Genomic DNA, 25,014 nt, shown 5'->3' with positions numbered 1-25,014 from the left:
AGCAGGGAGAGCAGTTAGGAGGCCAGTGCTGTTCAGGAGGAGATAATGTGGCTTAGACTAGAATAGTAGTAATTGATGGAGAGAAGTGGATATACTGGGGATGTGTTGTAGAGGTAGAGTTGATGGAACTTGCCAGTAGATGACATGTAAAGGAATAAGAGAGAAAGACATCAAAGATAACGACCTAGATTTTTGGACTAAGCAGTTGGATAAATGGTAGGTTACTGAGATGGGAAAAAACTGGGAGAAGAGCAAGTCTGTGAGGGTTTAAGTTCTGACGGGTGTGTTACGTACCTATTGAACATTGTACTAGAGTTCTATAAGCAGTAGTTAGTTGCACGCCAGCCATAGAAACCAACTATGGCTGATTTAACCAGAGAAATTCCTTATTGAAACAATATTTGATAACTCACAAAGTCACCAGGAAAGTTAAGTTTACCAAACTTGGGAAGTGGGCTCTCCATTGGGAGACTAGGAACTCAGAATCATCCTGCAGAACCAGTCTGGGGAGGACACTGCTAGTGGCTCCTGATGTTGGAGTCAGCAGTGTGTATCCCTAACATCCCTTCCACTAGCACCTGCAGAATTCATTCCTCACTGCCCTGCTTCTTTGTGTAATTAGCTAACTGTTTCAGAGTCCCCAGTGGGTGCATCTGATTGACTGAGCGAGGGCATTGGGCTAGCTGCCAGGAGTGCTTGGGGAAGCAGATACCTAGCTTTTTAGATTTCTCAAATGAGAAGCAGTCTCTCACAAGACTTGCATGATGTGAAATTCCCTAAACTCTGCAAGGGAATTCTAATACTGGTCAGGGAAAAAACTATACTTGAGAATATAAACAACAGATAGGCACTTTAGCCATCCATGTGGAGATGTAGGCCTGTCAAATAAGCAGCTGGATATATAAATCCAGAGTCCTAGGGAGAGGTCAGGGCTAGAAATAGTGATATGGAAGTATCTGTATCTGGCATGTAGATACCTCCTTGGATGAGGGCACTTAGAGAAGAGAAGGGGGCTCAAGTCAGAGTCAGCAGAGGAGGAAGAGCCAGCAAAGGAGGCTGAAGAGGAGAGACCATTGAGGTAGGAAGAAAACCAGGAGAAGATGGTGTTTCTCTTGAGATAGGAGAAGAAAGTGTTTCAAGGAGGGAGTGGTTAACGGTATCAAATGCTGCCAAGAAGCTGATTAAGATAAGACATCATAAGTGAAAGATGAAGAGACAACTGGCCATGCCTTACAATTTCATAGAACGTTTTGGTTTTCAGAGTTCCCAAATACATTACTTCATACCTCAAGTGGTACGATAAATCCATTCAGTAAACAAGCATTATTGAATAAATACTACATGCAAGGCATAGTGATACAAAAAGCTTATGGTCTAGTGCAGGGACTCTTAAAACTTTAGTGAGTATAAGAATTCCCTGAGAGTTTGTTAAAAGATTCCTCGGCTCCATTCCCAGATATTGGGTGTTTCTAGTATTTATGTCTAACAAGTACCCGTAGGTGATTTTGGTGTAGGCATTCTTTGGGCCACACTTTGAGATACTTAGACCAGTGGGAGATACTAAGACATTCATTTTGTTTTATTTATCTGCCTACTTCCATAGATAACTTCAGGTAGCTTCTAAGAAATATTTTTAAATTAATTTAAAAATTAGAATCAGAGAAGATAGAAATGAGATAGAAGTATAAGATCCAGATACCCAGCTTTCCAGATCCTAAGGTCCTATATTATTGATAAAATTGGACCACATGTTTGGCTCTTAACTTCCAGGCAACCAAACCAAAAAGTCCTGGCCTCATATCATAAACGGGAAAATAAAACTTAAAGAAATTAAGAAAGTTTCTTATATTTACACAACTAATACATGGCAGAGCCAAGATTTGAACCTAAAGTCATTCTTAACCACTAAATTCACTGCACATACTAGAACATAAAATATAAAGAAAATAAAGTATAGAAAATAAAGAAAAATATAAAGAAGAAGATAAAAATCAACCATAGTTCAGCTACTGTTAGCCACTGTTAAAAATTTAGGGTTTTTTTTTTTCAGTCTTTTTAAGATAGTTTTAATTTTTTCTGATTAAATAAGTATACTGACTTTAAAAGCCTTGGAGCAGAGAAAAGTATAAGGGAGGGAACAAAAATCCATATTTCTAGAAGCCAGTGATAAACACTTCAATATTTTAATATATTTCTTAATAGGCTTGTGTTTCTGCTTTTCTATTTACATGTACATTTTTTCATGATAATAATGGAATTTTATATACATGAAATTTTACATCCTTTTCAGTTATGTTGGTGAGCTTTTTCCTATCTTGTTAAAATATTTCAAAAGTATACTTTTTTTCTGGCTGCTTAAAATTCCATTTCATAGCTTTACCATAATTTAATCATTCCATGACTGTTGGATATTTAGGCTTTATTTATTTACTTATTGCTATAAAGCTGCAATGAGCATAAATATTTGTTGTCAAGACTGCAAAGAAACAGACACTTTCCACTGCTGGTGGTGATTTATGTTGATATAATACTCTTCAGGTGTTAAACAATTTGAAAATGTTAACGTCCTTTCCAGTAATTCAGTTTCTAGGCGTCTCTCCAAAAAACCCCATACTTTTTAATTATTTTCCATGCTTTGAACTGTCTTTTCCTTAGGATCTAAACGCTCTTCCCACAGCAATGCTTATTTTTATGGCTTCTTCAAGAACAAGCGAATAGTTTTGTTTGACACTCTACTAGAAGAGTATTCTGTACTAAACAAAGACAACCAGGAGGAGTCTGGCATGGAACCCCGCAATGATGGAGAAGGGGACAGTGAAGAAATAAAAGCTAAAGTTAAAGTGAGTTCTTCTCTTCCTAAGAGACCCTGGCTTAGTTTTTATGAACAGTTCCTGTGACAACTCAAAATAACATTAATTTCTATGTAGTGAGTGTTGATTCAGGGAGACTATCAAATAAAAACACAGTGGCACCTTTATAACTGTGGTATTTGGGAGAGATTATCACTATCGTTACACGCTAACTACCTTGCAAGCTTTCACAGAAGGTACACAAGTATAAGGTAGGAAAATTCTTATGATTATAAGCTGTCTTTAAAACAGGGACTTTATATATAATTCCTGACATGTTTATGATTGAAGAATTCCCACAGGCAAGATAAAAAGGCGATAAACATCTCATTTTTAGCTTAATTGAGATATAGTAACTATAGGCTTTGGCAGTGGAGAGACTTGAATTTGAATCCTGGTTCTGTCATTTAGTAGCTGTGCATTCTTGGGTATACTATGTAACTTGGTCAGTTTTCTTTTGTTTGTTTAACAAATGTTTATGAAATGTAAACTCTGTGCTGAGATACTTTCCTTGGCACTAGGAATACAAAAATAAAGAGGCAAACCTTGCTCTTAAGGAGTTTATAGTCTAAAGGGGAGAAAGTCATACAAGCACAGTACAATATGGTAATTGCTGCAGTGAAGCTATAAATACTGGATGCAGTGAGAGCACAAGATAAGATGTTTGTTAAATCTGACCTTTTAGTCTGAGAAAGCTTTTTCTGAATCTTCTCCTGGATGAGGTCAGCTAATGCTGATTAGCAAAATCTAAAGTATACCAAGACTAAATGGGGAGGGGAAACACTGATAAGAAAACAGTACATATTTCATCAGAAACAGTCTCCAGTAGTTGTGTGTGTGACGGAATGTGCCATTGGCTTTGGTGTCATTCAGAGATGATTTGGGATCTGTGTAACTCTGGGCAAGTAACTTAAGCTCTCTAAATCTTTGATTTCTTAACTGAAAGACAGTGCCATCAGGGTTTCTCATCTTGGCACTATTGACATCTTGGACTGGACAATTTTTCATCATGGGAGGCTATCTTGTGCATCATAAGATGTTTAGCAGCATCTCTGGCCTCTCCCTTTAGATGCCAGTATCAGTCCCTCCTTTCCCAACAATTGTGACAATGAAAAATGTCACTAGACATTGCCAGATGTCCCTGGGGTTGGGGGGTGCTGGAGGGAGGGGGCAAGATCACTCCTAGTTGAAAAACACTGGGATAAAGATGCCTACCTTTTAGGGTTGTTAAGATTAAATTAAATAATATATGTGAATAACCTTGTACTCTATGTACTTTAAGTACCAGAAAATAACTATTATCACTGAGCATCTGTTTTGACTCTAAAGAGATGGTCTAATAGAGTGCCTAGCCTGTTTTAAATATGTAGATGGAACAAAATTCTGTGAAGGGGTTAAACAGCATTGGGTGAAGGTTAACTCCTTTGATTATATATTTATTTTATTTTATTTTTTTTAATAATTCTTTATTTTATTTATTTATTTTTGGCTGTGTTGGGTCTTCGTTTCTGTGCGAGGGCTTTCTCCAATTGCGGCAAGCAGGTGCCACTCTTCATCGCGGTGCGCGGGCCTCTCACTATCGCGGCCTCTCTTGTTGCGGAGCACAGGCTCCAGACGCGCAGGCTCAGTAATTGTGGCTCACGGGCCTAGTTGCTCCACGGCATGTGGGATCTTCCCAGACCAGGGCTCGAACCCGTGTCCCCTGCATTGGCAGGCAGATTCTCAACCACTGCACCACCAGGGAAGCCCCAATTATATTTATTTTTAAGTGGGTTTATCAGATTTCCCTAGCAGTCCAGTGGTTAAGACTCTGCGCTCCAAATGCAGAGGGCACGGGTTCGATCCCTGGCTGGGGAGCTAAGACCTCACATGCCACGTGGCGGGGCCAAAAAAAAAAGGGGGGGGGGAACAAGTGGGTTTATCCTGTCCGGATATTGGAATAAAAGTCGTTTTGGTCTGACCAAGAGTCATAGGACTTTAAGCTAGGAAGAGCTCTTAAGGTCATCTTATAGACAGGAAAACTGAAGTCCAAAAAGAGTAACCAGGTGACAACAGTGGGGAATCATGCAAGTTCAGCAAGTCAACCTGCTGAAGAGGTATCCACATACAGGGTGGATTACTTTATAGCCAAACCTGGGTGTTAGATAGTGGTCTGCTGATTTCAGTAATGAAATAACTGACCTTTAGTATCTGTGAGAACAGTATTCTTTGGCTTAAATCTTAGAAAAGATTAGTCTTTTGAACCCTGTTGAATGGAGTTTGGGTTATTTTGTTGGCTTCTTGAAGAGTAGCTGCAAATATTTTAGCATCTATGTATAAGTTACATAGTCCTACCCTAGAGAACCTGTAGTAGAGGAGAGTAGATATGTATACAAATAGCCCATAGTTTAAGGCAGAGGGTGGTAAATGAGTGGCTGAAATAGTGTGGCTTTTAGAAATTAAGAAATTAATGCAGATGCTAATGGTCAGACAGTTTCTTAAAAGAGAGGATATTTGAACTAGGCAAAATTTTGACTTGGGGATGGAGCTTTTCAGGTTGAAGATATGGAATGAATAAAGCTATAAAGACAACTACACAATGGCTATTCTGAGACTAATGAATAAATGGATTCTTGTAGAAGGGGATAGAAAGGTAGGCCAGGACCAGTTTGTAAAGTACTTCTTCCTGAAAACATTGAGTGCTTGTTTTCAGTGGCCTGGAAAGTTTAGATTGATTTGGGTAGAGGCCAAAGCTTGTTTTAGGAAGTTTAAAATTTGGTGGCAACATATATGATAGAGCAAAGATTAGAGGCAAGGGGGACTTCTAGGGGCCTATTGCATCAAGATAAGCAAGATAAGCATGAAATAAGGGCCTACACTAGAGTGAGAGGTGAGAATAAGTGTGGAGTCATAATAAAAGATGGATTTAAAGTACTTGGGTGATTGCTCTTATGGGGAGTAAAGGAGAAAGTCAAAGACTGACGTAGAATGCCATTGCATGTACCACAGGTAAGGTAATTTTAGGTAGTATATCAATATTTAAAATTTGAATGGCTATATGTGTATTAATGTATATTAGGAAAAAGATAAAACTGGCTTATGATTTCATGAAAATTGTCATTTAGGATAAGACTAAGTTTTAAAAAGTGAATTGATTTTTTTTAAGATATTAAATAATCACACAGAGAATACACAGGTGTGGCAGTAGTTTAGGAAATAGTGGTTTATTCAGCACCTGCTACTGAACGCCTACTATGTACAACACAGTGGGGGATACAAAAATGGTTTTAAGTCTGGATCACGTAGAAAGGATGAAGTGTTTCATTTTGAACAGACGTTTAAAGAAGAAAACTAAAGTTATCTGAAATCCCTCCTCTTAGAGATAACTACTATTAACATTTTGATGAATATCTCCATACTGGCTATTCACATTTTAAAAGATGTCTAGGAAACTTACTCTCTGCAGTTTTATCCTTCAGAAGATAAATTCGATCATTGGAACAACCTGTCTCAAAAGCAGTTTAAGTAAAAGCAAAAATTTTAATATATAAAAGCTGTATATAAAAGCTGTCCTTTTATAGAAGAAAACAAGTATTTCCCCAGCAAGTGCTAGGGTCATGTGAAAGTCTTCCCAGCTGATAAGTATAATAGAGGACAAGATCCTGAGATGTGGGTTTGGCTTTTACCCACTACTTATTAGCAAGATGATCTTAAGACATTTTAACTTCTCGGTGTCCTTTATCTCTAAAATGAAGATATTACTTCCCATCTTGTGCAGCTTGGTGTTGTGAGGATCAAATGAATCAGCATATGAATTTTATGAAAAGGAAAGTGCTATAGAAAAGTGAAAGATATGTGGTACTTATTTTTGTTCTTGTATGTGAAATTTGCGAGGGAAGAAAAGAAAATCCAGTTTTGTCTAAGAATCTACCACCAATAAACAAGTCTCCTTTCTGCAGAAAGTGACCCTTATTTAAGCTCTTTTCATTCCATATCTTTGAATGTGACTCCATGCAGTTCTGAATAACTTCCTAAACCCAGACATCAAACCAAGAGACAAGAGCCTATGTTATCTAATAGAGACCTGCTTGTTTTATAAAAGAATTAATTCATAGCTCATACTGGGAAGCAGGTAACTAGTGAAAATAGAAGCCTAAAGACTGTGTTACTTTATATAAAATGAGGCTAATGATAGCTGCCTTCTAGTAGTGGAGATTAACAAACTGTATGTAAAATATCTAATAATACAGTGTCTAGTACATAGACCATTTAATGAGTGGGAACTGTTATCATTATTATTAAACAAAGCAGCCTATTTTGGTTATTATTAAACTAATAGACAAATTAGAAAACATGAAAAATCCAACTAACCATAAACATCTTACTATATATATTTCTAGTCTTTATAAACCATCATTTTTTAAAATCATTCTCCTCGGGACTTCCCTGACGGTGCAGTGGTTAGAATCCGCCTACCAATGCAGGGGACACAGGTTAGAGCCCTGGTCCGGGAAAGTCCCATATGCTGCGGAGCAACTAAGCCCATGTGCCACAACTACCGAGCCTGTGCTCTAGAGCCCACGTACCACAACTACTGAAGCCTGCGCACCTAGAGCCTGTGCTCCGCAACAAGAGAAACCACCGCAATGAGAAACCCGCACACTGCAATGAAGAGTAGCCCCCGCTCACCGCAACTAGAGAAAGCCCACACACAGCAACGAAGACCCAAAGCAGCCAAAAATAAATAAATAAATGAATAAATTAATTAATTAATTAATAAAATAAAATCATTCTCCTCTTATTGGGTATATGGGTTGTTTCCAGTGTTTTGCTGTTAAAAATATTCTTGCAATGAATATTTTTGTATATAAATCTTCAGCTGCACCTCTTAATTTCCCCCTTAGAATACATGTCTATTAATTGGTGCTTTGTTCGTTATTCCGTCTTGATGGCCATTCCCTGAAGGTACAGGTACACGTGTCTCTTAGCCATTTAAGAAACTAGGCTAGTTATCTCATTCTTTACTTTCTCTACCAAATGTATTCTGACCTAAATACTGATGTTTAAAAGGAAAAGAGATAATAAATGTAAACGCTATCTTGCCAGTCATTTTAATCTATCCCTCTTTTTCATGCATCTACCCAGCCTCATTTTTAAGTGGTCATTTTCCTTAAAAATGAGGAATTGGTGAAGGAGTGGAAAAGTGGTAGAATATCTAGATTCCAGTATCTTGCTGCCTGTGTTTCCATTAGGTTGCATTTTTCTAAGGTGTATAAAACAAGATAAATTCCCTTTTTGTCTCTTTTTTTTTTGTACTTCACTCTTTTAAGTAGCTGGAGTTTATTTCAAAACTGTTAGCCTTCACTTTCTAGGGTATATATTGTGTAATTGTTGCGGGATAGATATGTGTCCCATAGATGAAGCTTTTTTATTATTTTGTTTATTTTTTTTAAAACAAGAATATTTTTTAAATATTTATTTATTTTTTATTTATTTATTTATTTTAATTAATTAATTTATTTATTTATTTTTGGCTGTGTTGGGTCTTCGTTTCTGTGCGAGGGCTTTCTCTAGTTGCGGCAAGCGGGCGCCACTCTTCATCGCGGTGCGCGGGCCTCTCACTATCGCGGCCTCTCTTGTTGCGGAGCACAGGCTCCAGACGCGCAGGCTCAGTAGTTGTGGCTCACGGGCTTAGTTGCTCCGCGGCATGTGGGATTTTCCCAGACCAGGGCTCGAACCCGTGTCCCCTGCATTGGCAGGCAGATTCTCAACCATTGCGCCACCAGGGAAGCCCTAAATATTTATTTTTAAATAGCAACATACTTTATTTTTTAAAGTAATTAACTAATTAATTTTTGGCTGCGTTGGGTCTTAGTTGCTGCGCACGGGCTTTCTCTAGTTGCAGTCAGCAGTGGCTACTCTTCGTTGCAGTGTGCGGGCTTCTCATTGTGGTGGCTTCTCTTGTTGCAGAGCACGGGCTCTAGGTGCACGGGCTTCAGTAGTTGTGGCTCGCGGGCTCAGTAGTTGTGGCTCGCGGGCTCTAGGGCATAGGCTCAGCAGTCGTGGCGCACGGGCTTAGTTGCTCTGCGGCATGTGGGATCTTCCCAGACCAGGGCTCGAACCCATGTCCCCTGCATTGGCAGGCAGATTCTTAACCACTGAGCCACCAGGGAAGTCCCGAAAAATATTTACTTTTTAATAAATTTTTTTTATTTTGGCTGCGCCAGGTCTTAGTTGCGTCATGCGGGCTTCTTAGTTGCGGCAGGCAAACTCTTAGTTGTGGCATGCGTGTGGCATCTAGTTCCCTGACCAAGGATTGAACCCAGGCCCCCTGCATTGGGAGCCTGGAGTCTTATCCACTGCACTACCAGGGAAGTTCCTGATGTGGGCCATTTTTTTAAAGTCTTTATTGAATTTGTTACAATATTGCTTCTGTTTTATGTTTTGGTTAAGTGTACAGTTCAGTGGTTTTTAGTATATAATGTGCAACCATCACCATATCACATTCATCCTTTTACTTTTAACCTTACTGTTTTTATATTTTAGATGTCTCATACATAGACTTTGTTGTTATGGTTGCTTTTAAATCCAATCTAACACTCACTGTCTTTTTTTTTGACAAGCTTTATTCATTCATGTATATTGTGATTACTGATATATTTGGAATTATTTTTACCATATTATTTTATGCCTTTTTTCCCCTCTATCCTTTTCATATCCTCCCCACCTCCACCCCAAACATATACACACACATCCTCCTGTTGCTTTATTTTTAGAACTTATTGAAGGTTTTTAAAAAATGATATTTGGGTTGTCATTAAGGTTTGAAGGTTCATATATGACTATTCTTTTAATGGTTGCTGTTAAAAATAAATCATGCCCATATAACCTAAAATCTTAAAATATACAGTATCTTCACTGCTTCCTGAACAATCCAGGAAACTTAAATAAACACTTTGATCTAGTTATACCCCCTTCATATTATGTTTTAGTTTTATCTTGTTTATTTTTTACCCCTAAAATTAGCATTATTATTATTTTATACAATCATTATTTAAGTTTACCTATGTGCTTACCTGTGTCTTTGCTTACCATTCCATATTCCTTTTAGAAATTACTTTGCTTCTTCCAGAGTATACGCTTTAGAAATTTCTTTGGAAAGTTGTTTTTGTTTTATTTATTTATTTATTTATTGGCTGCATTAGGTCTTTGTTGCTGCGCGCGGGCTTTCTCTAGCTGCGGCAAGCGGGGGCTACTCTTCGTTGTGGTATGCGGCCTTCTCATTGCAGTGGCTTCTCTTGTTGTGAAGCACAGGCTCTAGGTGCGCGGGCTTCAGTAGTTGTGGCACACCGGCTCAGTAGTTGTGGCTCGCAGGTCATAGAGCGCGGGCTCAGTAGTTGTGACACACTGGCTTAGTTGCTCCGCGGCATGTGGGATCTTCCCCGACCAGGGCTTGAACCTATGTCCCCTGCATTGGCAGGCGGATTCTTAACCACTGTGCCACCAGGTGAGTCCCTGTTTTTGTTTGTATATCACTCTCATTCTAGATATCAATTCAAGATTGACAGCTATTTATCCTAGCATCCTAATATTTGTTTATTTATTTTTTCCTATTCTGTTCTGATTTCCTTTGTTCCTGTTGAAAAAGTCTGCTCTGTGAGAATTCCCTGGCAGTCCAGTGCTTAGGACTCCACGCTTCCACTGCAGGGGCCATGGGTTCGATCCCTGGTTGGGGAACTAAGATCCTGCCTGCCACATGGCCAAAAAAAAAGAAAAAAAAAGTCTGCTCTGAGCTTATTGTCTTTTTTTTTTTTTTTTAGTTTTCTCTGGTTATTCTTAAGATTTTTCTTTGATTTTCGTGTTGTGAAAGTACGGACTTCTTTATCCCAGTCCTGCTTGGGATATACTGTGGTTCCTAAATCTAAGGACTCATATCTTTCCTGAAGTTTTAAAAATTCTTTGCCATTATCTAAAGTTTTCCTTGTTTCCCGTTCTCCCTAGTCTATCTTTCTGGAGTTCCAGTTAGATGAATGTTATACCATCTCATTCTGTCTCCCATGGGTGCTAACCACTCTTCTATATTTGTCTCTTGGAGCTGCATTCTGTAATTTTTCAGCTCTACACTCCAGTTCATGGATTCTTTCTTTAGCTATATTTAATCTGTTCTTTAACCAGTCCATTGTGTTTTAAAGTTCTAATTGGTTCTTTTTCAAATCAGTCGTTTCTGGTAGTCTCTTATTCCTTCCTCATGTTTTTAGTTCCCTTGTTTGTATAAAACATGCTTATTTTTTATTCTGTATCTGATAATTCCAGTATCTGAAGTCTTAAGGAGCTAATGCAGCTCCATATTGTTTCTGCTAACTCTTACTCATTGTGGCTTGTTTTCTGAAGTATTTGGTAATTTTTATTGTGAGCTCATAATAGGTCAATGATCTTAATCTTCGGGAATCTTGAAGGGCCTGGGTTTAGGGTACATTCCTCAACAGAGGATTTGTATTTGCTTCTATCAGTTGGCCCCAGTGCTACCAAGCCAGAAGCACTTTAATATCTCATCTTGGGGTTTTCTGGACCATGCAGATAATGTTTTTGAATTTTAATGGAGACTTTTCTTTTTTTTCCACTTTAGATGAACTTGACTCAGTTGGGTTACTTTGCCAGCATTTTTTTTTTTTTTTTCTGGTTCACTCTTTGACTCAGAGTATACCCCTTCATGGGATTATGCAAGGGATGTTAATTTCAACTCCTCACCTTTGGCTTTTTCTTACTTTAAAATAAACTAAACTGTATGTTTAAAGGATATTTGTTTTACCTTATTAAGCATTTTTAGATGTTTTTCAGAGTATGTGTGTGTTGGTGAGTGAATGTGGGTATGCACATGTGAGAGTGTGTGTATAAGATTAAATTGTTCATTGTGTCTTGGCACTATTTAAATTGAATCTGGAAAGTTTATAAACAGTGAGAATTTTATTTGGCTTTGTAAACATTATATTTTATCATTCATATGACCACCTACCATTTAGGTTTAGTTATTTTATTTTATTTATTTATTTAATTTATTTATTTTTATGCAGCATGCGGGATCTTAGTTCCCAGACCAGGGATCGAACCTGTGCCCCCTGCAGTGGAAGCATGGAGTCCTAACCACTGGACCACCAGGGAATTCCCTATGTTTAGTTATTTTTAAAGCAGTACTATAATAATATGCAAATGATTACATATCTGTTAACTAAAAAATTGTTTATTTGATAAATGTTGAATAATTTACTTTTATGTCTATAGTTGTGTGAAAGTTGAAAGCACAGGTCTCTGGCATCAGACTACTTGGCTTCACATCCCAGGTTTTCTATTTATTGGCTGTATGGCCATAGGAAAATTAGTTAATTTCTCTGTACCTAGATTTTCTCTTTATTTTTTAAGTTTTTTAATTTTTTAAATTAATTTTTATTAATTAATTGCTTTACAATGTTGTGTTAGCCACCACTGCATAAGAAAATGAATCAGCCATACACATACAGATATCCCCTCCCTTTTGGACCTCCCTCCCATTTAGGTTACCACAGTGCATTAGGTAGAGTTCCCTGTGCTATACAGTATGTTCCCATCAGTTGTCTAGATTTTCTCATCTTTAAAGGGCAGTAATAAGTGTACTTATCTCATATTGTGATTATGATGTATAAATGAGTTATAATACAGTATTTAGCACAGAGGACCTGGTACATAGTCACTGTTTAATAAATGTTAGCAACTTTGTTGTTACTTTTTTAATCTTTCCTGGACTATTCTTTATATGTGTTGAAGGAAGAAAAAATATGTATGCATTTGTGTGTGTATGTGTGTGTGTGTATGTATGTATTTACATATATATTTGTAATGTTGGTTTGAGAGGCTATAATAAAGTTAGGGAAGCAGAGCTCCAATAAATTTTAACATTAAATTTTACTTTATTAAAGTAACACAAACATATTGTTTAAAAGTTCAGAGTACAAAAAAAGCATATAATAAAATATAGCAGTTTCATGTTTCTCGCTTCTCTGTGCTGCTCACGTCCTGCCAGGTCCCTTTCCCCAAAGACTGCAACTCTTTTAGCTTCTTCTGACATTTACACATATCATTTTTCTATATTGTATGTGTACTATTATTTATTGACACTATCTCTCTCTTTTTTTTTTTTTTTCTGTACCACACGGCATGTGACATCTTAGTTTCCCCAACCAGGGATCCACCCTGCGCCCCCTGCAGTGGAAGTGCAGAGTCTTAACCACTGGACCGCCAGCGAAGTCCCTGACACTGTATCTCTTGACTTTCACTTACGGTAGATGAGCATTTAGCTCTTGTCCTAACATCCGCTCTGCTCCTCCTTTCCCTCAATTCTTGCAATATAGTCCCTGTTACAGTTCTTGGTTTAATCAGAAGCAAAACATTTTTGTAAACATTATTGTAAAACAGCATTGTACCTACTCACTGCTGAGCATGCCTTACCTTTTTTCCCTCTTGCTTAATAATTGCTTTTTTTTTAAAGTGTGCTTAGTTTTCCTTTTATCTTTTTGCTAATTCTTCTCATGACTTCTGCTGTCTTTCAGTATAATTTCCTCAAGTTTAATTGCATCATTTACCTTATTAGTTTTAGTCCCCCTCACCCCTGCCACACCCCGAGAGAGATCTCTGTTTTCTTTCTTTGGGGTGGTTTCTCTGAAGCCCTGCTCTTCAGCTCTCATACTGGACTTCCCTTGTGCTCATCCTTGATTCCATGTTGATTTGCTGTGTTCTCTTGATAGTGTACGTCTTCTGCTAGTTTCTTCAAGTTAAAAAGATGGTGTGGTGACTGAGAGTGTGATCATGGCAGCCCTCAACAGATTTTCTTTCGAGCCACACTGTTCAAATCTGGATGGGTTACCCTCTCTAGCTGGTGTATAGATGTCATTCTGAGGTTGCCCTTTACCATTAGAGATTTCCTTCACTTCTCTCCTGCATTGGGTCTCCTGTGTTCTGTATTCCATGACTTTTTTTTTTTTTTTTTAATTTGTATCCTTTTTTTTTTTTTTTTAAAGATTTTATTGATTGATTGATTGACTGCTATGTTGGGTCTTCATTTCTGTGCGAGGGCTTTCTCTAGTTGCGACAAGCGGGGGCCACTCTTCATCATGGTGCGCGGGCCTCTCACTGTTGTGGCCTCTCTTGTTGCGGAGCACAGGCTCCAGACGCGCAGGCTCAGTAGTTGTGGCTCACGGGCCCAGCTGCTCCACAGCATGTGGGATCTTCCCAGACCAGGGCTGGAACCCGTGTCCCCTGCATTAGCAGGCAGATTCTCAACCACTGTGCCACCAGGGAAGCCCTCCATGACTTTTTGTTCCTTAATTTACTCCTTCATTTTGGTAAAGAACATCCTCAATCCAGTACCTTCCTGAGAAAGACTGCATAGTAAAGTTTTTGAGTTCTTGCATCAAAATGCCTTCACTTTTCTGTCACATTTTATTCTGTCACTTTGACTGGGGTTTAGATTTCTAGATTGGAAATACTTTTTCTTCAAGATCGTGAAGGCATTGTTCCATCATCTTTTTTTTTTAATTGCTTTATTTTTATTTTTAAAAATTAATTAATTAATTTTTTTGGACGTGCCACACAGCTTGTGGGATCTCAGTTCCCCTACCAGGGATTGAACTTGGGCTGCAACAATGAAAGCCCGGAATCCTAACCACTAGGCCACCAGGGAACTCTCTCCATTGTCTTCTTGATTTCAATGTTGCTGGTGAGGTGTCTGAAACCATTCAGTTTACTTATCCTTAGTATGTTACCTTAATTTTTACGCTTCTAGAAAATTGTTGGATCCTTTCTCTGTGTTCTGAAATTTCACATGCCTTGTTGTGAGCCTTTTTTTTAAATTGAAGTATAGTTGATTTGCAATATTATATTAGTTTCAAATGTACAACATAGTGGGTCTGTTTTTTCCCATTGTGCTGGGTATGCATTGGGCCCTTTTAATTTGGAAATTGAGGTTCTTTGGTTCTAGGAAACTTTCTGGAATTGTTTTGTTGATGATTTTCTCCTCTCCATTTTTTTATTCTCTCTTTTCAGAGTTCCTATTATTTGAATGTTGGCTTCCTTATATTGAACTTTCTTAGCTTTTCTCCCCTGCTTTTCCATTTCTTTATTTCTTCTATTTTCTGGGAGATTCCATCATCTCCCAATCTTTTTTTTTTTTTTTATAAATTTATTTATTTTTGGTTGCATTGGGTCTTCCTTGCTGTGTGCGGGCTTCTTATTGTGGTGGCTTCTCTTGTTGCGGAGCACAGGCTCTAGGCGCATGGGCTTCAGTAGTTGTGGCTCGCGGGCTCTAGAGTGCAGGCTCATTAGTTGTGGTGCACAGGCTTAGTTGCTCCACAGCATGTGGGATCTTCCCAGACTAGGGCTCGAATCCGTGTCCCCTGCATTGGCAGGCGGATTCTTAACCACTGTGCCACCAAGGAAGTCCTTCCAATCATTCTATTAAGCTTTAATTTTCAAGATTTATTTTTCTCTGAATTTCCCATTTTTACAGTATCCTCTGTTTTTCCACGAATGTAATATCTTATCTCTGAATTTTCTCCTTCTATAATTTCTGTTTCTTCCATACTGCATTTTTTCTGTATCTGGTCTTCCATCTTAACAGATGTATACCTGATAATCCTGATAATCCTTGTTCCTGTACTCCTTAGTAAAGGAATGGAACTGAAAACCTGATTGGAATCTCTGAGCCTATAGATAAGGCTTATCAACTTTGAGCTTCACTGTAGCTTGGCTTGGGTGTGCTTGTAGTTGAGGAATACCTGCTGTTAGTATCTTCAGGTCTTTCCTGGTAGAATGGTCAGTTCCCAGGGAGTACTCTTCTAATCTTTTGCCTGGTGGGTAGTTATCTGGGAGCCAGGTATGGGGAGAGGACTAGTTTGGGAGAGGGAGTTCTCAGTGTTCAGTGTACCATACCATTAGGTAAGCAAATACATGGTCTGTTGCTAGTGTACCCAGGCCCTCAACTATGTCGAACTCCCAGTTGAAGTGTCCTTTTCTTTTGCCCTATCCAGGGAGAATGAGCTTTCAGGCTTTTGCCAGAACGAGGGAGGAGCAATTGCCTTTTGGTGTGGAGTTGGAGAAGGAATCTGGAGCTTTAACCATTTCTCAAACAGCTCTCAATTCTTATTTCAGCCACCACCTCCTGTTCCCCAGTTCCAGAATTACCTGGTACTGTTTGTTCTTGAGCCCTTTAAAGACTCTCAGTGTTAATCAGTGTTCTCAGCCAGTGTAAATCAGGCTGGTTCTCTTTTCTCCACTGCTAGCTTATGATGTAATTTTCTTTGGCCTGCCTAGTCCATTATCATTTGTCTGCTTTCCTGCTTCCAAAATGTTGTTGCTATTGCCACCTCACCTGTTTTCCCTATCCTTGTGGGTTTATATCTTAAAAAAAAACAACTCTTGATTGTAGTTTTACTGGAGTTTTTAGAGGGAATAAAATTAGTTGTGAATGTTCCCTCTGCCATCTTAGCTTGGAAGTCTCAGTTTTTTAAATAGCATTTCCTGGTGTTTTTGGAGGTCATAAGTGATACGTGCTTATTAGTAGATAATTTGGAAAATAGGAAAAATATGAAATAAACATCACTGTAATTCTACCATATAGAAAAACTATTGTTGACATTTTGATATACTTTCAGTCTGTTTTCTATATTTGTGTATTTTTACATACACATTTGCATTTTTTCATAATTGGAATCATACTATATATTTTTGGTTTTGTTTCCTGCTTTCTTCACCTAATGAACCATTTTCCCATGTCAGAACGTAATCTTTGAAAACATCTAGTGGATGTATAACATAAATGTTATTTGGCACTATCATGAGCAGTTTCCCATAGTGCAACATAATCTTTGAAAGCAAAATTTCTAATGGGTTTATAATACGGCTGTCACATGACTGTGTCATGATTTATTTAACTCTTGTCCTATTGATAAAGATTTATACTTTTTCTAATCTAAAGTAGACTCATGAAGTCAGAATATGTCTGTCTTGTTCATGATTCTGTGTTCTAGCTTAACCCGGTGTTTAATGTGGAGTGGTTCAGGGAATGTTTTGTTAAGTGAATGAACAGTTCTGCACAAAAGTCCGATTGTTTTCTTAAGTTAGAATCTAAGAAGGGCTCTTTCTGGGTTAAAAGGTATAAACTTTTTGACGTTTGTTGATAATTTATTTTCAATTTGTTCTTCAATTCAGAATAAGATACAAGGATGTAAAAATGAGGAAGTGCTTGCTGTGCTAGGCCATGAACTGGGGCACTGGAAGTTGGGACACACAGTCAAAAATATCATTATTAGCCAGGTAAGTTTGGAGTGACAATTCTCTTTTTATGGCAGGATAGTCAAATTATAAATATAGCAGGCATGAGAGTTCATATGGTAGAGAGGTTAAGACAGACTCTGTAGCCAGGCTTCACATCACGGCTCCCTGACTTACTACCTGTGTGACCTCAGGCAAGTTCCTGAGCCTCTCTCTGCCTCCATTCCCTTATTGAGTGATGATATCTCATAGGACTGATGTAAGAATTAAATGAGTTAATACATGTAAAGAGTTTGGAGTAGTACCTGGAATATGGTAAGTACTATATAAGTATTTATTGTTGCTATCATCATCATCATCATCGCCACCTCCTGAGTCGCTCAGCTAAGGAGCTGTGACGATCAAAAGGAGTGAGCCCAGATAACTTGGACATTAAAATACTTTTTAAAGAACATCTTTTCTCTTTTAAAAAAGTCATTAGATACCCATCGAAAAAAAATTGGAAAAGGTAGTAAATATAAAGAAGATAATAATTTCTGTAATACTCCTGGGTATTAATACCACTAAACCAACAGAGTGACCACAGTTTTAAGGCTCTAAGTGAAGTAGCACTGTGTTTTGTTGACTGGTTCTGAGCATCTATGGCCTCAACTGAGTCTTAAATGGGTCCTTGTACCTTTCTAAAAGGCCAGCTGGTTCTGGGTGATGGATTATATGGGAAGACTTGTGTACTCCTGTACGTACCTTCCTGTTGCCTTACATCTATAGGTATAAAAATGAATTCCTTGGCTGGAAGCTATGTTGTACGGATACATGGCAGTGAGTAAGACATTAAATAAGTCCAAATCCAAGTTTAATGTAAGTTATTCAGTTTAATAAGGAAAATCACTGCTCCTTTCATGAAGGAAGGGGTCCAATAGAATCAGCCTACCATGAGGGTGGTGGGCTGGTCCCTGAGGTACCTCATCAGGGCTGGGGTTGATTGCCTCTTCTGAAAAATTGGACACTCAGCAAGAGCCAGTGGGGGGATGTCTGTGTTGTTGATTAATGCATTGACTCCATCCCTATCACCATAGCCACTCTGTTCATGAGCCCTTGACCAAGTCCTAGAGTGGCTAGGGAAAGAAGCTGGCTAACATCCACAGAGCAGGTATCTTCTCCACCTGATCACTGAGAGGGCCTCCTCTACCGTGGAACGCTTTTGGTGAACATTCACGTTAGATCCGAGTATTATCATACTCTGGGCTAATTTTGGAAGTTTTACCACATACCTCTTTCCAGATCTTCTTGTTAGCCATCCACTAGTTTGCTCCAAGGCCCTAATCATCCAGCTAAACCATTATTTGTCCACTAACAATGAATTAGTATATATATCCTCAACTCAGGCCCTCTCTCCTTCTAGAATAAAAGTAAAACTATAAAACTACCTAAATAACTTTTTCTGTGGTTACACTAACATCATTCTTAAAGTCACATCATGATGTCTTGTTCTACTGATCCCACAGTGAAATCAGCTTAGAAATAACTTAGAAATTTTGTATCCTTCTTTCTAGATGAATTCTTTCCTGTGTTTTTTCTTGTTTGCTGTATTAATTGGTCGAAAGGAACTTTTTGTTGCATTTGGTTTTTATGACAGCCAACCCACTCTAATTGGACTATTGATCATCTTCCAGTTTATTTTTTCACCTTATAATGAGGTAATGTATACTCTTTAAAATTATCTCACATATGCCCTTGTCTATTTCAAATCTAGAACCTTTAGGGTAGTGAAAAAACAAAACAAAACTATAGTTTTAACAAGCAGATGAAACAAAGTTTTAGTCCCTTGATATACTAGCTAGTATAAGAAAGTAGCAGAAAAACCCAATCCCAAATAATAAGTGCTTGCATACTGTTAGGGGAAAAAAAAAAGTGGAGAATTAGACTTTAGTGGTGAAAACCTTGATATAACAGGTACCTAGAGACTTGGTAGATGGAGATTAACTATTGGAATGCTATGTCCTAGACCACATATTCACCAGTGCTTGGGTGAAAATCTTCTGTGTGTGAGGGGACAAAGCAAATAATAATTGAGTGTAAGTATGACTGGATAAGGGAGGCTGTATGACAGTATTCCTCTGATTGCATTCCCTGACCACCTGATTCATAATAGCCTTAGCATCCCACCCCAGACCCTCTGAATCAGAATTGGGTGTTTTATGATAAGTGTAGTTTAAGAACCACTCAGTAGCGGGACTCCGTATATGTGATAAGACATAGATTAATGAGACTGTATATGAATAAATCCAGTGATGGCAACATGTCCTGATACTAATTGATTAGGCTTCCACATTAAGCCAAGAAATAGTATCGGGGATCTTGAGATGTCTCCATTCAGAAGAATTCTTTCTTGGGACAGGTTGTAGAGTTAAGGTTTTAACTTTCTCCGTAAAAGGTGGGGGTGGGCTGGGGTGTAAGGCACCAGCAAAGAAAAATGGAGAGGAATAGATCATGTTTGTATAGCCCTGTCCACAGAATCTACATTCATTTTCCAGAGAACTGAGATTTATTATCTTTAAATTCTAAATGTTTTAATTTTTTATTTTACCTTTTGTTGAGAATATTTATAAAATGCTGTATACAGACTCTTACTTCTTAAAGAGGTTATAGAACACCTTATAGTGGTAATTGTCATGTCTGTCTTCAGTCACAATTCAGGAATGCCTTAAGGACACTGAGCTATATGTATGAAATGCCCCAGACTGCTTTGCTCTTTAAGCAGTTATGCTGTTTGTTTGTTTATTTATTTGTTTAATTTTCTTATCTCTTCACTCACTGTCAGGCTGATAATCCCTGCTAATATCAGTGTAACTTTCTGTTATGGTCATTATCTGTTTATAATTTTCTTCTTCAACCAATCATAGACTGGGAAATCAGATAATCAAACTCATTAAGTAAAAGTTACTAGATTCTGACTGAGTATAAGCGTCCTCTTATAAGTAAGGCACCAGTAACGTTAGTGGTTCTCCTTTGGGCATCTAATTTGGCCTCTCAGTTTTTGTCTTTGTCTCCTTATATTGAGTAGTTGAGTTCACTTCAAAAATATCTAAGTAAATTGTGGGGTATTAGAGTAATTTGAAATGTGAGATATTAGCAACTGTTTTAAAAACCTTGGTGAGCCCCGGAGATTCATTTCAAAAAGACTAAATATTTAAACAGAAAATCTTACGTTTAATGTCAGCATTTAAGAGGTCATGATAGGAAAGACATATTTTCCTGGAAAATGGGGAAATTGCCCCATCAAGAAGAGCTTGGAAACCTAGGTATGTATAGGTTAGGTAGGTATAGGTTAGTATCTGCTTATGTTTCTATTTATGTCTTATAGTGAGATTCAGGGAACAGTTAGCCTGGGACACTTGAAATTAGGAGATAGATAGATAGATAGATAGATAGATAGATAGATAGATAGGTAGATACTAGTTAATGATTCTGTCCCAAAAAGTACATTCAAGATTTGGAAAGAAATTTCAGGTAGAATTCAGATATTAGCTTTGAACATATCTAAGAAGGTATCAGGAACTCCCAGACTTTATGTTGAAACTCTATATCTGCTAGGGGCAATAAGAGGTACAGAGGAGAGACTTTTTAAACTTTTTTTTTTTTATTGCTGACATATTTTAAGGTAAGAAATAGACATCATGTCATTCAACCTGTAATACTTCAATATGCAAATAAATTACTTTTCCCTCAAAATTTATATTTTCGGATGAAATTTGTCCTCTTCATAGTTGTCACCTTCAGGGACTGAACATTTATTCTGATGAAGCTACCATAGCTCAGAACCTTTAGAAAATTCTATTTTGAGATTGTCATTAGTGACTATAGTATATATATATGTGTGTGTGCGTGTACACACACATATATATATTAGAATGTTCTCAGTTATCATTTAAAGGTGGATAAGTGAGCAAGAATTTTTTTAAAAAAGAAAAAAAAGAGTCTGAATATAAATCACCACATCTTACCTGTATCTGAGGAAGGTAGTGTCCATGGGCTTTGGAATCATCAAGAATTTCAGCACTGCCACCTTCTAGCAGTGTGACTACTAGCAAGTTATCTCATCTCTCTGAGATACACCTTCCACATCCGTAAAACAGGAGTAAGAGTAATTACCTTGTAGGATTGTTGGAGAATATGTAAAGTGTCAATTCAGTGCCCAGCACATGGCAGGTTCTCAAATATTAGTATTTCTTTGTTAAGACTGACATTCCTTTGGATATATATCTGTTTCTGGTCTGTTGGCTTGGGGGGAAAAGGCTCAATTTTTAATAATTCCCCCACCCTGGGTCCCCTAAATATGAGTGATCTTTCTTTTGGCCTGCTGTTTCTCTTATCCTGAGCCAAACTTCCTCTACAGTTTTGGCTCATGAAACCTTTAGTGACAACAAAGAGGGGAGCAGTGGTTAAAACACTTTTATTTACTTTTTCAGGTACTTTCTTTTTGCCTAACAGTCCTAAGCCGCAGATTTGAATTTCAAGCTGATGCATTTGCCAAGAAACTTGGGAAGGCTAAAGACTTATATTCTGCTTTAATCAAACTAAACAAAGATAACTTGGGTTTCCCTGTTTCTGACTGGTTGTTTTCTATGTGGCATTATTCTCATCCTCCACTACTAGAGAGACTTCAGGCTTTGAAAAATTCAAAACAGGACTGAGTTGCCCAAGGTCTGCAACTGAAGACATTTCTGATTATTTCTGTCCTGGCAGCATGTTCTGGCTCTTGATGTTTTTAAACGTTTTTTTTTTAAGAAAAATTATTAAGTATGGAAAAGCCAAGATTTAAATACATTTAATATCTCATTTCAAAAATGATTTTAATAATCCATTTCTTAAAGAAAACACTGGATGAAATTTTGAGGCTTCATGTTTTTAAAGGCATAGTTTTATCTTTAAAATCTAGTTTACCATCAACTTGTAAAATTACTTGAGAAAATACAGAACTTGTTTTATTTACATGCTTATATGGAACCTGCATATAAGGGGTTTGGGGGCATATGTTTAAAAGGGAACACCACCTCTGAATCCTCTCTGTAAGACAGAAACAGTGGTCCTGAATCACTGTGCTCATACCTAAGTTGAGACTTATTTTTACTTTCATGCTGTTATGATTTAAGCTGGCTAATCAGTGTTTTAAATAAGGAAGAAAGATAATAATTGGTAAGGCTGATGTTTTGTAAATGAAAGTAGTTAGAAATATGCTCTCTCCTGTTCTATCAAATTTCTCTGTTCCCTCTCTTGCTATACACTGATCAGGAATTTCTAATAATGCTTTGAAATCAGAAATTATGTGCAGAATGTTTTAAATCACTGGGTTTTGGTTTTGTTTTTAAGAAAGTCTTTCTCTTTCTTTCCACCTGGTGGGTATGATCCCATTAGGGGTAAACGAGTATTTTTCTAAACATTCAGCTTTTTCTCATTCATACTCTTGTATTCAATAAACAGTGCATCCTTTTACTTAGCAGAAATTGCCATGTTGAACAGGCTTTGCTATTTTAAAAGTGGGAGAATGTGGAAAGAAGAAGAAATGACATTTTAAGAGATATAAGATTGAAATACTGATGATTCTTCTATGATGTTACAGGAAAAAATATAATTTTCTATCTCTTTCAAGGACAGAAGAGTTTCTGTTTTTATTTTTCTAATTTTTATCAGTAGGTCATAAGTGCTATTTAATCAGGCCTGATTCCATTTTAGAAAATTATAGTTCTTGATATGCAGACAATTTTTATTTTCAAAATAAATGTCATGAAAGATTTCCAGTTTTTGAAGCTGCATGTTTGACTGATTCAAATCTCTGTCCACTTTCTGAATGAGACCCAACTTTGTGCCTAGAGCTCCCACCCGCTGGTGATGTGTATCTTCTGGGCATTTATTCCAAAGTGGGATCAACTGTGCATGCTTGGTATATGGCCAGAAAGTCTTTTGCTCAGCTGATATTTGGGTGATGTCTTTACATGGAAATACAATAAAAATAAACATCTAGTTTAGTAACGCATTATTTATTTTCCTAAGGCTAAAGAGGAACAGTGCTATGGTTTGATCCAGCATCTTTCATCTGTGAACTCATGCTGTGATAACTGCCTTTCCTTCCTTCCGTGCCTTTAAATACAAAGTTCAGCTCTGCACAAGTGAAACATTAAAAATTGCCAATGCATATTGATGTTCTTTGTCTTTAATTTGACAAAATTTGTCTGTCATTTGTTACCTAGTAGATATATGTCTATTACCCTAGAGGAACCAAGTGCTAGTACTGGGTTGGCCAAAAAGTGCCTTTGGTTTTTAAGTAAAAATAAAAGACACATTTTTCACTTTCACCAAGAACTTTATTGAACACTGTATTCGCCCTTTTGTTCCACTACCTTCTGCCATTTTTCAGGCAACTTCATAATTCCGTCTTCCCAAAACGTTTTATCTTTTTGAGCAAAGAACTGTTCCAGGTGCCTTTTACAGTCTTCCAGGGAATTGAAATTTTTTCCATTAAGAGAATTTTGTAAAGACCAAAATAAATGGAAATCTGAAGGTGCAATGTCTGGTGAATACGGTGGATGAATCAGAACTTCCCATCCAAGCTATAACAGTTTTGCCTGGTCATCAAGGAAACACGCGGCCTTGCATTATCCTGATGGAAGATGATGCGTTTTCTGTTGACTAATTCTGGACACTTTTCTCATTGAGTGCTGCTTTCAGTTGGGCTAATTGGGAGCAGTACTTGTTGGAATTAATCGTTTGGTTTTCTGAAAGGAGCTCATAATAGAGGACTCCCTTCCAATCCCACCATATACACAACATCACCTTCTTTGGCTGAAGACCGGCCTTTGGTGTGGTTGGTGGTGGTTCATTTCGCTTGCCCCGCGATCTCTTCCATTCCACACTGTTGTACAGTATCCACTTTTCATCGCCCGTCACAATTTGTTTTAAAAATGGAACTTTTCATTACATTTAAGTAGAGAATCGCATGTGGAAATATGGTCAAGAAGTTTTATTTCGCTTAACTTACTTGGAGCCCAAATATCAAAGCGATTAACATAACCAAGCTGGAGCAAATGATTTTCAGTGCTTGATTTGGGTATTTTGAGTATGTCGGCTATCTCCCGCGTGGTATAACGTTGATTGTTCTCAATTAATGTCTTGATTTGATCGCTGTCAACTTCAACTGGTCTACCCGGCTGTGGAGCATCGTCCACCGAGAAATCTCCAGCACGAAACCTCGCAAACCACTTTTGACACGTTCGATCAGTCACAGCACCTTCTCCATACACTGCACAAATCTTTTTTTTTGCATTTCGGTTGCGTTTTTACCTTTCTTGAAATAATAAAGCATAATATGCTGAAAATGTTGCTTTTTTTCTTCCATCTTCAATATTAAAATGGCTACATAAAAATTCACCAACTTTGATAAGTCTTTTTTTAAATGCACGCTGATATGACAGGGCTGCAGCTCTGTCACATACAATCTAACAAAATTGTTTTGAATGAAGTTAAAGACAACTAAGTGCTACTAGAGCCATCTTACGGAAAAAACAGAATGAACCTTTTGGCCAACCCACTACGTCAAGAGTAGTGTGAAGGAACGGCCTGAGTGCCGAGTGGCAGCAGGACCATCACTGCACCTCACTCGGAGTCCTCTTCAGTGCCTTTCTCCTGCTCCACCCCAGAGTGTCACTGGTTCTTGCTGATGTTTCCTCAGAAGTGTCATTCAGAATCATTCCTTCCCCATTCCCATAACCTCTCATTGTCTTGGGCCTGTTTGGTCTGCTCCAGCTGCCTCTTTGGTCTTCCTTTCGTGTGGCAGCAGTAACTAGCTTTTTTTGGGGGGGGGGGCGCCATACCCCGTGCCATGCAGAATCTT

General features: G+C 37.8%; 1 protein-coding gene across 2 annotated transcripts in view; it reads left to right on the top strand.

Annotated features, from left to right (window-relative positions):
- ZMPSTE24 (zinc metallopeptidase STE24) overlaps positions 1-24,551 on the top strand; it is a 50,162-nt gene extending 25,611 nt beyond the window's left edge. Inside the window, exons 7-10 of one of the 2 annotated variants that reach the window (XM_082388691.1) lie at positions 2,656-2,840; positions 17,064-17,168; positions 18,680-18,823; positions 21,596-24,551. In XM_082388691.1, the coding sequence (XP_082244817.1) occupies positions 2,656-2,840; positions 17,064-17,168; positions 18,680-18,823; positions 21,596-21,820 (659 nt within the window). In that variant the 3' untranslated portion in view covers positions 21,821-24,551. Of the gene's footprint in view, positions 1-2,655; positions 2,841-15,883; positions 16,009-17,063; positions 17,169-18,679; positions 18,824-21,595 lie in introns of those variants that run through there. The other variant, XM_082388692.1, reaches the window with a different exon arrangement.
- The last annotated feature ends 463 nt before the right edge of the window (positions 24,552-25,014 follow it).

This window comes from Balaenoptera borealis, assembly GCF_965194805.1.
Source record: "Balaenoptera borealis genome assembly, chromosome: 1".
Taxonomy (NCBI): Eukaryota; Metazoa; Chordata; class Mammalia; order Artiodactyla; family Balaenopteridae; genus Balaenoptera; species Balaenoptera borealis.
The sequence above is the reverse complement of the archived record's forward strand: the minus strand, read 5'-3'. Positions and strand labels throughout refer to the sequence as shown.